Source organism: Orycteropus afer, unplaced genomic scaffold (assembly GCF_000298275.1).
Source record: "Orycteropus afer afer isolate SDZICR_OR568_19922 unplaced genomic scaffold, OryAfe1.0 scaffold00312, whole genome shotgun sequence".
NCBI lineage: Eukaryota > Metazoa > Chordata > Mammalia > Tubulidentata > Orycteropodidae > Orycteropus > Orycteropus afer.
Genome location: NW_006921899.1, coordinates 2,916,435 through 2,926,055, shown reverse-complemented (window position 1 = coordinate 2,926,055; position 9,621 = coordinate 2,916,435). Strand labels below are relative to the sequence as shown.

The following is a 9,621-nucleotide window of genomic DNA, read 5'->3' as shown; positions in this document are numbered from 1 at the left end:
GCCTGCACAGTATGACAAACTCACAGACAAGTGGAGGATTAAAGAAACACAGTCGGTTGTTAATTTAGCAAATGCTTTCCCACTCATGAGCATACTTTAAAAAAAAAAAAAGGGACCACTAAACCAGTCTTTAACACCAACAAAGTAAGGTACGTTTTTATTTAATTTGACACCTGTTGTTTGTATGGGCTGTGCCCTCTACTCCATGCTCCCATGGAGCCCACATTTCCATCCCTCCAGGAGAGTCAGGGCAAGCCTGGCAGCAGTTGAATGTGTCTGAGCTACATGCTTTTCATTCTGTTCATAAAAAACAAGTACTTGATTTTCTGATGTTAATCAGGATTTTTCTTTCCCAAATATAATAATATAAATAATGGATAATTACGAATTGACTCTTACCTGATCAAAGAACTTTCCAGCAGTTGCTCTCTGCTTTACATTTGAAAAATTAACATTTTTATTAGAATCTTATGAACTGAAATTTTCTATCCCATTCCTTAAGTGATACTGGTTTTTGGAAGTATAATTTGTATCAAGAGTAGTTATATTGAACACATTTTGGCAGTTAACTTTTATTCTTGTTTTAGACAATCCGCCACTACTTAGATCCTTTGTGGCACCAGCTTGGAGCCAAAACTAAATCCTTGGTTCAGGACTTGAAGATCCTACGAACTTTGCTGCAATATCTCTCTCAATATGATTGTGTCACATTTCTTAATCTTCTGGAATCTTTGAGAGCAACTGAGAAGGCTTTTGGTCAGAATTCAGGTGAGAGATAAAAATATAAATATTATTCTAGGAACTGATTTGAATAAAGTGTTGGGTTTTGTTGGGGAATCAGGTATGAGGAGTGCTATATTCAACTACATGTTGAAGACTTCAAATTATGTTTCATGTCCATAGCACAAGGATGTAGGTTTTATTGATAGCTAATGTTTCCGCCTACTTAACTTCTGTTCTGTGTAATAATAAATATTCATATCCATTCCTAGCAATTTTATTTCTAGAAAAAGACTGTTTAGTTCAGGCAGTCTCCAATTTAGGAATAGGTTACATTCTGGAAGTTTAGTTGGTAACTTTTTTTTCCTAAAGAATTCATTTTTTCTAAAGAAACTACAGGGGACTAGAGGGCCTCGTCAGCTAGAATGCCATGGATTTAGAGAGAAGAGATTTATGGGGAAAACATACAGGAAGGACTAGGTCAGCCTAGTAGTTCTCCACCTTGGGGTTCCCGTTACCTTCTCAAAACTATTGAGGGTCCAGAGCTTCATTTATGTGAGTTATAAGTATTGGTATTTATCATGTTAGGAAATAAAACTGAGACATTGAGAAAATGTTCATTCATTTTAAAATAGCAATAATAAACCTATTACATATCAATAAAAAAATAACGTTTTTATGAGAAATACATTTACCAAAACAGGAAAATTATTGAGAAGAATAGCATTGTTTTACATTGTTTACAAATCTTTCTTTAATGTCTAACTTAATAGAAGACAGTTGGATTCTCTTACCTTCTTCTGTGTTCAGTTGATTGTGATACACTATTTTGGTTGAAGAATGTAAAGATAATCTGACCTCATGCCCATATATGTAGTTAGGAAAGGGAGTATTTTAGTAATTTTTTCAAATAATTGTGGATATTCTTTGATACTACACCAAATCTTGACAAGTTTCTTACAGATTGGTTGCAGTGTGGAATCTGCAAATATATCAGTGAACTTTTCCTATTTTGTTACATTAAAATCCAGTAGTCTATCTTGAAATGTGAATGTATCTTTTACCTTTAACGTGATTTTATAACATCATGCTTTGGTCATTTGGAAAGACAGTGATTCACTGAGTTACAGAGATTCTCCAAATGTTGACACATGTCATTATTGATATAAAAAAGTCAGATGTATTAATGTCATCACATTTGGCAGATGCAGACTTTCCAAAATTCAAATTTTTCCTCAAAAGCTAGATTTTTATAATTGGCAACAAATACTGCCAGCTGTTTTCCTTGAAGTGAAATACTCAGTTTGTTCATTTGCAGGAAAATATTTTACAAATACCCAAGTCTGAATAACCATGGTTTTTCTGTCATTTGTTCTTTTAAGAAATAATGGTGTTTCATGAAAAAAGCGTCTGGTTCAGTAGAACTCAGGCACAAGAGTGCTCCTCCAGGAGCCAGCCGTTGTACTTGTATGCAGCTAAAGCGCCTTGGGTCTGCTTCCCATGTTGTCACACCAAATAGTAAAAAGAGAGAGCCTCAAGGCGGAAGATTTAAAACAGTCATTTTTACTGCTTCATAAGGGATATTCTTTTTTTTAGACTTTTTAGAAAAACTTTATTTTTAGGCTACAGATGCATGGCAGTGAAGAATTCATTGACTGCTGGTACGGTTTGGTGCCACTGCCTTGAATTGTGCTAAGGCACCGACAATGTTACCAACCATTGTTTTTATACCATCATTGGAAATGTCAATATAGTAAAGACAGGCAAATAAAGTCTTAGTATTATAATGAAAATAGTTTTGACATCAAAGACTCCCTAAAAGAGTCTTGGGGACCCCCTGGGGTCTGTGTATCACACATTGAAAACCACTGGTCTAGCCCAACAAAGAGAGGGGCCACAGTAGTGGGGAAGGGTATGGTCGCTAGGAAAGCAAGGTGGTGGCCAGTTGTATATGTAAGTCTTACCACCATCAGAGATTGTTTAAAATTAATTGTAAATTGAAAGCTTTTTTTTTTTTAATTAGGTTGGCTGTTTCTTGACTCCAGTACCTCAATGTTTCTAAATGCTCGATCAAGGGTTTATCATGTTCCAGATGCCAAAATGAATAAAAAAACTAAAATGTCTGAGAAAACAGAGATTAAAGAAGGGCAAGGTATCTTGTAGACTTAAGTTTTTAATCATGTCTTTTATTAAGTATTTGATAGAGAAATGCTTGTCAAGTGTAATTTAAAAGATCCTTTAACCATGTAAAAAAGCGTACCTGTATATGAAATGCATGTATGTGTATTACACGTAACATATGTAATGTATGTTAAAAGTCCAGCATGCCAGGTCTTAGAATCCATTGCTAGGGAATTCTAAATAACGAATGCCAAGTACAATCAAGAGTATTCTTAATTGCTATATAACAGCTACAGATTGATTTTTGTTTTACTTCAAAATAATTACTGTTTTTAGCACGTAAAGTAAAGCTTTTTAATATAACTTCTAACCTTTTCATGAACATAAATATTGTACTAGAATGAGGCAAATGGATTACATTCTAATACCCATCTAGTAGGTACTAGAAATATCACTAGTTTGGTAGGGCATCAGATTGGGTTAATTCTTGCTTCCTGCCTAGGTCAAAGCTCTGTTTAAATATATTAATGATATTTTTTGAGTACTTACATAGAAATAAAAATTTGATCATTGTCTACTCTGTGTTCAGAATGAAAAGCTTATAGATTTCAGAAATACTGTTACTCTGTACTGATTATTTTATGTGACAGCCTGTATGTGAGGTGACAGTTGACAGCTAATACAGAATCATCACTTTAGTGACCATGCCATAATGTCGTAGAGCCTTTCTATCAAGGCATTGTAAAACCTACATTAGTGAGTATCTTTTCTTTTATTAAGACCATAAGTAGGCCTTTTTTTCAGGAAAGAAGATTATCTCTAACATTATGAAGAATGTTCAGTGGAATGGGCTGATGGAATGATGCTTGTGCTATCCATTATGTTAAAAATAAAATAAAGCCCTTGGGATACTTTACAGATAAATGTTACATAGAATGAGACACTCTCTTATTTCTGTACAGAAGCAAAAAAGGAACTGGTTCTCGAAAGCAACCCTAAGTGGGAAGCCCTCACCGAAGTACTGAAAGAAATTGAGGCAGAAAATAAGGAGAGTGAAGCCCTTGGTGGTCCAGGTAGGAAAAAAGGAGACGATGATGTTGGCGTTTAAAATCTACCCAATGGAACGTTTTGACTAGCGCTTTAAAAATAACTCACAATTGTGTTTATAAATGTCAAAGAAGAAATGCCAAATAAGCCCTGGGGTCCCAGTGGCAACCTCCTTACTGTTCATTTGCTGTGACACCTCCTGGTACAATCATTGTGTAGTCCTGAGAGTAGAGTTTTTACTGTTAGGTTCTCAGGACGTCTATTGAAAGAGTCAGCTAATCTCTATAGACAGATATGTGTGTGAATACATGGAGATTGACCAGCTTTGAATCTAGAATCCCTAAGGAGAAAGCTAGTGAGTCTTGTGTTTTATATTCTCGGCAAGCTCTTTGCAGAAAAGCCTCACCTCTTCTGTGGAATAACATTAACCTAGCCTTAGAGGACAGATGCAGATTTTAGGCCTCTTCTCCTTAAACATGGGTGTGTTAGTGGATTAGCATGGTAGACTAAACCTCAACAATTAGTCTGAAAAATAAAAGCCATCTTTCTCATCACAAGCCGTGTGAAATTATTTGACCTTGTTAACTACGCACAGCTGTACCTTTGATGAAAATTAAAATACGTGCACAGAGAGAACTAACTTAAACACATGTTCAAGTAGAAAATTATGTTGGGAGGCAGAAAGTGCACTTAAAAAAAGAAGACAAAGTCATCTGCTTCTCAGGATAATTATTTTTTGTGTTGACTCTGCAATACTGAATGAATAATTGTCTATTTTAAATGTCAATGAACAGCTGTTTTCATAGGTGTCCTTTTATAACCATAAAATTGTGTGTTTTCTAAATTGTATTAACAGAAGAAGTATATGTGTAAAAAAATTAAAAAACCACATCATACACACACATATAAAGCAATCTGATAGGAGAAAAAATGTGGATCTGGTTTTAATTTTGATGCATAGTGAGGCTGGATGTTTTCTCAAATGCATTTCCTCTTTTATGAATTGTCTTATCTCCTTTTTAATTTACTCTTTGTCCTCAGTTTGTATCATCTCTTTATATATTAAGGATAGAAACGTTTGTCATAGTTGTTACTAAAGTTGTTTTTTGTCTGGTTTTTATGTTGTATAATTTTTCATTCTCACAGACACAGATCTATTAATGATCTCTGAGATTTCTCATTGCTTTTAAGCTTAGAAAATAATTTACATCCAAAGACATGGAGAATAGTTACTATTTTTAATGATTTACTATTTAATATTTATATAATCCATTTGGAATGCATATTGGGATATATGATCCTCTGGAAAATTATTAATCAAAAAGAGCTTTTTTAAAACCTCTATTGTACCATTGCTGTACTTTTCTACAACTGTAAATATTGCTGGCTTCAGTTTTTCTCAAAAGATTTAAGTAACTCTGCAAGAGAGGTGGAAGTGTTTGATAAGCTCCTAAAACTATTTTTAAACAGTTTGTAAATCCTGTAAGGGGTAATGTGGAGAGGGTCCTGGGGGCATGTGAGCAGTAGAGAGGCAAAGGAGTAATCCTAGTGTAACATTATCTTCTGGTTTTAGGTCAAGTACTGATCTGTGCAAGTGATGACCGAACGTGTTCCCAGCTGAGAGAGTACATCACGGCTGGAGCCGAGGCCTTCTTACTGAGACTCTACAGGAAAACCTTTGAGGAGGACGGCAAAGCCGAAGAGGCGTGGCTGAAATTTAGAAAGGAGGGCAACTCAAAGAGGGCCAAGAAGTCTAACAAAAGACCCAAAGACCCCCAAAACAAAGAAAAGGTTTCTCCCAAAGAAAGGACTCTCAAAAGGAAGAAACGAAGGTTGACTTTAACTCAGATGATGGGAAAATCGGAAGAACTTGAAGCCAAAGGGCAGGTTGAAGAAGGCTATCCGAGAGAAATAAGTGGCAGCCAAGAAAGTGGTTTAGAAGAAATGAAGCACGAGGAATTTGATTTAAACTTGTCATCCGATGCTGCGTACGGAATCCTAAAAGAACCCCTCATCATCATCCATCCGCTTCTAGGTTGTAGTGACCCCTATGCCCTGACAAGGGTACTCCATGAAGTGGAGCCAAGATATGTTGTATTGTATGATGCTGAGCTAACGTTTGTTCGTCAGCTTGAAATATATAGGGCAAGTAGGCCCGGGAAACCTCTGAGGCAAGTTCTAAAGAAGATTGACTATTGCTGAAGGGTTCCACTATCACGGTTCGTTAGGCTCTAACACAGAGACTATCAGTTGCATATTTGTTTTCTTATCTTGAACAACCCATTGCTGTGATACTGGTTAAGTCTCATGAAAACTTATTTTGCTTACTTGTCAATCTAGGGAGTTGGCACAGGAAGGATATCAGATACTGTATGTAGCAGAACAGCAGATACCGGGAGCTGCTCATGTTCTCATTCCTTGCTGTTCTTCCTGTACCGTACTCTTTATGGTCGGTTTGCAGCCCCCAGGATGCTGTAGCTAAATAAGTCTAGGAAATCTGTAATACTCTACATTCTCCCAAAAGTTAATGTAATTGTGACCTGGCTACATCACTCCAATCTTCTAAAATGTCTTTCTTAACAATTTGAAGAAGTAATTCAAAATTACTTCCACATAAAACTGAAGTATTTGGGGAATTATTGTACAAGTCTATTCGAGTATCAAGAAATATCAGCTGAGAAATCCACAGAGATCTCAGATAAGAAAATGATGCTTCCCAGAGAATATAGTGTTCTGACTCTCCAATGATCTGAGGGGAAATAAACAGCAGAATTAATATCCTGAACTCAGCCTGAACCACAAAACAGAGCCAAAAGAAACCTTGCTAGCGGTTTAACTAATGCAGCCTTTCAAAGGAGAATTGAATGGAGGAGGTGGACCAGAAATAATGCAGGATGAAGAGATTAGGTGAACCTGGTAAAATAATTATAGGCAGTAAATTTTTCATGCTTAGCTATTGATCAACTCTGTAGATAGCTTGTGTGCTCTAAAGTTCTTTGTTGCCTGAGAACAAAGTACTGTGATATTTGGAAACAAAATGTCAGAATCAGATATAACCTGGCAGTACATCTGTTCACTTTCTCATTGGGAAACTGAGGCCCAGAAATGGTCTTTCTTCTTGTGTACAGTTCAAAGAAATACGATAAAACCTGTGAAAGCTAGAAACCGTGTAAGGTGGAAACCCATCAGAAAGGGAACACTCAATATTTTCCACTAAAACGGGTGATAGAAAAGTGGTAAGACCATATGTACCCTGTCAAAAGTTGGAAACTTTTGAGACCTGGAGAAACAAGGCAGTCACTCCAAGTTCCAGCTCTCACAGGTTTTACCGTATAATCTAGGAAGGTGAAAGTTAAGAGAAGAATCAAGGACTGAGAAAGGAAAATGAATGGGTAGAAGGTAAGGAAAGAGACAAGAGGTGCTGTATTCAGCTCTCTTAGCCCCAAAGAAGATAGGAAATCAGGCCTTTTCTAAGAGAAAAGACTCAATCGGTTAGTTTTCTAGAAGCCTGACAGAGTCCATATGCCCGTGTTTATATAAAATGTGTGAAGACTGTTTTGTTGAGACAAGAATAAAAGGGCTGAGAAATGACTTGTGAAGATAAGCGTCATATAGATTTCATTTGTTTATTTTTCACTAACATGAACTTTCATGTGCTGGTTTTTACAACCATCCAACTTTTTAAACGAGTGTTTGGCAGAAGTGCAAAGAAAAAAAATTAAAAAGAGAAGCCTTTACAATTCTGTGGGGTTCTTTATTTGTTTATAGTTACAAGAAAATAATTACTCTGTCTCTCTCTCTAGCTATATCTAAACTCTGTCCTTTTGACAAAAGAAAATTTAAAAAAAAAAGTGGTAAAGAGGCCTTTAGCAGGTGGGGTTTAGGCAGCTTAGTTTTAATAAGTATGTGTTTAATGGAACCGTTTATTCTCAGTCAAATATTTACTGTTTGAACACTCTAGGTTGCTGATTTCAACGCTGTGCTGCCCTTTCAGAGATTAAAGATGATATGTCTGTAGCCTAAAAGTGTCCTGTCTTAACTTGCAGGGTTTATTTTCTCATATATGGAGGTTCGACTGAGGAGCAACGTTATCTGACTGCTTTGCGGAAAGAAAAGGAAGCTTTTGAAAAACTCATAAGGTAACACATGGAAGATCAGTATGAAAATTGCAGACGGTCTTGAAGGCCTTTCAAGAGCCAGAGGCTTCTCTGGGTGGGAGGTCTAGTAACCCACAGTAAAGATGAGAGGGGGAGAAGTCAAAGAGGATCATCAGGATTAAGATGTGGCAACCCCAGTGTTTCAAAAAGAATGGTGCTCCATGGTGGTTTCAAGGCTGGAGCCCTTAAGATGTGCGTTGGCACGTACGGTGAGACCTGAGGGAGCTGGAACCTGACGGGACTGCCTTGTTTTTCTGGGTCTGACCGCTTTTCCACCATTGACAGGGTGCAGTCTTACCCCTTTTCTGTTGCTCTCTGTTAATGGAAAATATTTGAGTTTTCCTTTTCTGACGATTTCTGTCTTTCACAGGTTCCAGCTTGCACAGGTTCACTGTCTTTCTGTTTCCCCTCTTTCCCACCATCTCCAGTTGGTTTTCAGTTGTTGAACAGAGGGTCAGAAATGTGACAAAAAGAACAACGTTGCTGTTTATAAAGAAATGCAACATAAGACATCAGAAACATAATTAATATGCTACTTTTCTAAGAATATGTTCTTAAATTTCTTTCCCCTCCCCAACCCATTTGTATACAAGATTTCTCTCTTCCCTTTGCATTCCTTTCTTCCTTTTCAACTGTCCGTTGTCTGTTTGTGACTAACTGCTTTACTGTGTACTGGGAGCCACCAGGACTCCCTAGTTGGTTCAGCTCGCCATCAGCAGAGTCTCCCTGGCACTTGAAAAAAGTACGGTGTTTGTCTGAACTTGTATTTTTGAGAATGGTATCTGGTCATGTTCCAAATCCAAATAGAAAATGTGCTTCAGTTGAACATAAGGAAAATGTTTATAACTGAGAGATTTGTCAACTTGCATGGGTACCTCGTGCCCCTGAAAGTGTTTGAGAAATTTTGTAACACCCATCAGGGATGTAATTAAGAAGATGGCACCTTCGGGTGGGGAAACTAGATGTAATGGGCCTCAGAAGCCAAGGCAAGGGCTGGACGCAGCATCATCGAGCTGAGCCAGAGAAAAGACTAGACTAGAGGAGACCGGGGCCTGGACTTAGGGACTGGGCCCGATCAGTCCTGTGAGCCTCACACACTGGCAATGTAACAGTGACAGCAAGAGGGCAGAAATTATTTTTAGTGGCAGTCAGCCTTCCAGGGCCCATCCTCCAGTGCTGGCTGTGAGTTCTCAGTATATGCTGAAAATATACCCTGCTTCGTCCAGGGTACGTGTTTCTAGAAACAGGTGTTTGTTGAACCAGTGTCTTTGAGTCCTTTGGAGGGGCTCAGCATGGTACGTGGGCAGTACCCTTCCCTTCAGTCCTCTAGAGCTGTGACCTGCCTTGGCTGTTCCAGCCACTAGTCATAAACTTACTGTTCAATCCTCTCAGCCTGCTATGAAAATACACTTTCTATTCATGGCCTCTGGGGGTTGTTTATGTGTATGTGGTTGGTTGCCATTGTGTCAGTTCCATCTTCAGGCAACCTCATGTGTGCAGAATAGAACTTTTGCATAGGGTTTTCAAGGTTACGACCTTTCAGAAGTAGATCGCCAGGCCTGTTTTCCAAGGCATC

At 37.8% G+C, this 9,621-nt stretch overlaps 1 protein-coding gene across 1 annotated transcript in view; it reads left to right on the top strand.

Moving 5' to 3' along the window:
• ERCC4 (ERCC excision repair 4, endonuclease catalytic subunit) overlaps nucleotides 1–9,621 on the top strand; it is a 36,210-nt gene that overhangs the window by 19,805 nt on the left and 6,784 nt on the right. The window contains exons 4-9 of the mRNA XM_007951811.1: nucleotides 241–244; nucleotides 588–768; nucleotides 2,744–2,872; nucleotides 3,804–3,914; nucleotides 5,462–6,059; nucleotides 7,935–8,027. Of these exons, the coding sequence (XP_007950002.1) occupies nucleotides 241–244; nucleotides 588–768; nucleotides 2,744–2,872; nucleotides 3,804–3,914; nucleotides 5,462–6,059; nucleotides 7,935–8,027 (1,116 nt within the window). The remainder of the gene's footprint in view (nucleotides 1–240; nucleotides 245–587; nucleotides 769–2,743; nucleotides 2,873–3,803; nucleotides 3,915–5,461; nucleotides 6,060–7,934; nucleotides 8,028–9,621) is intronic.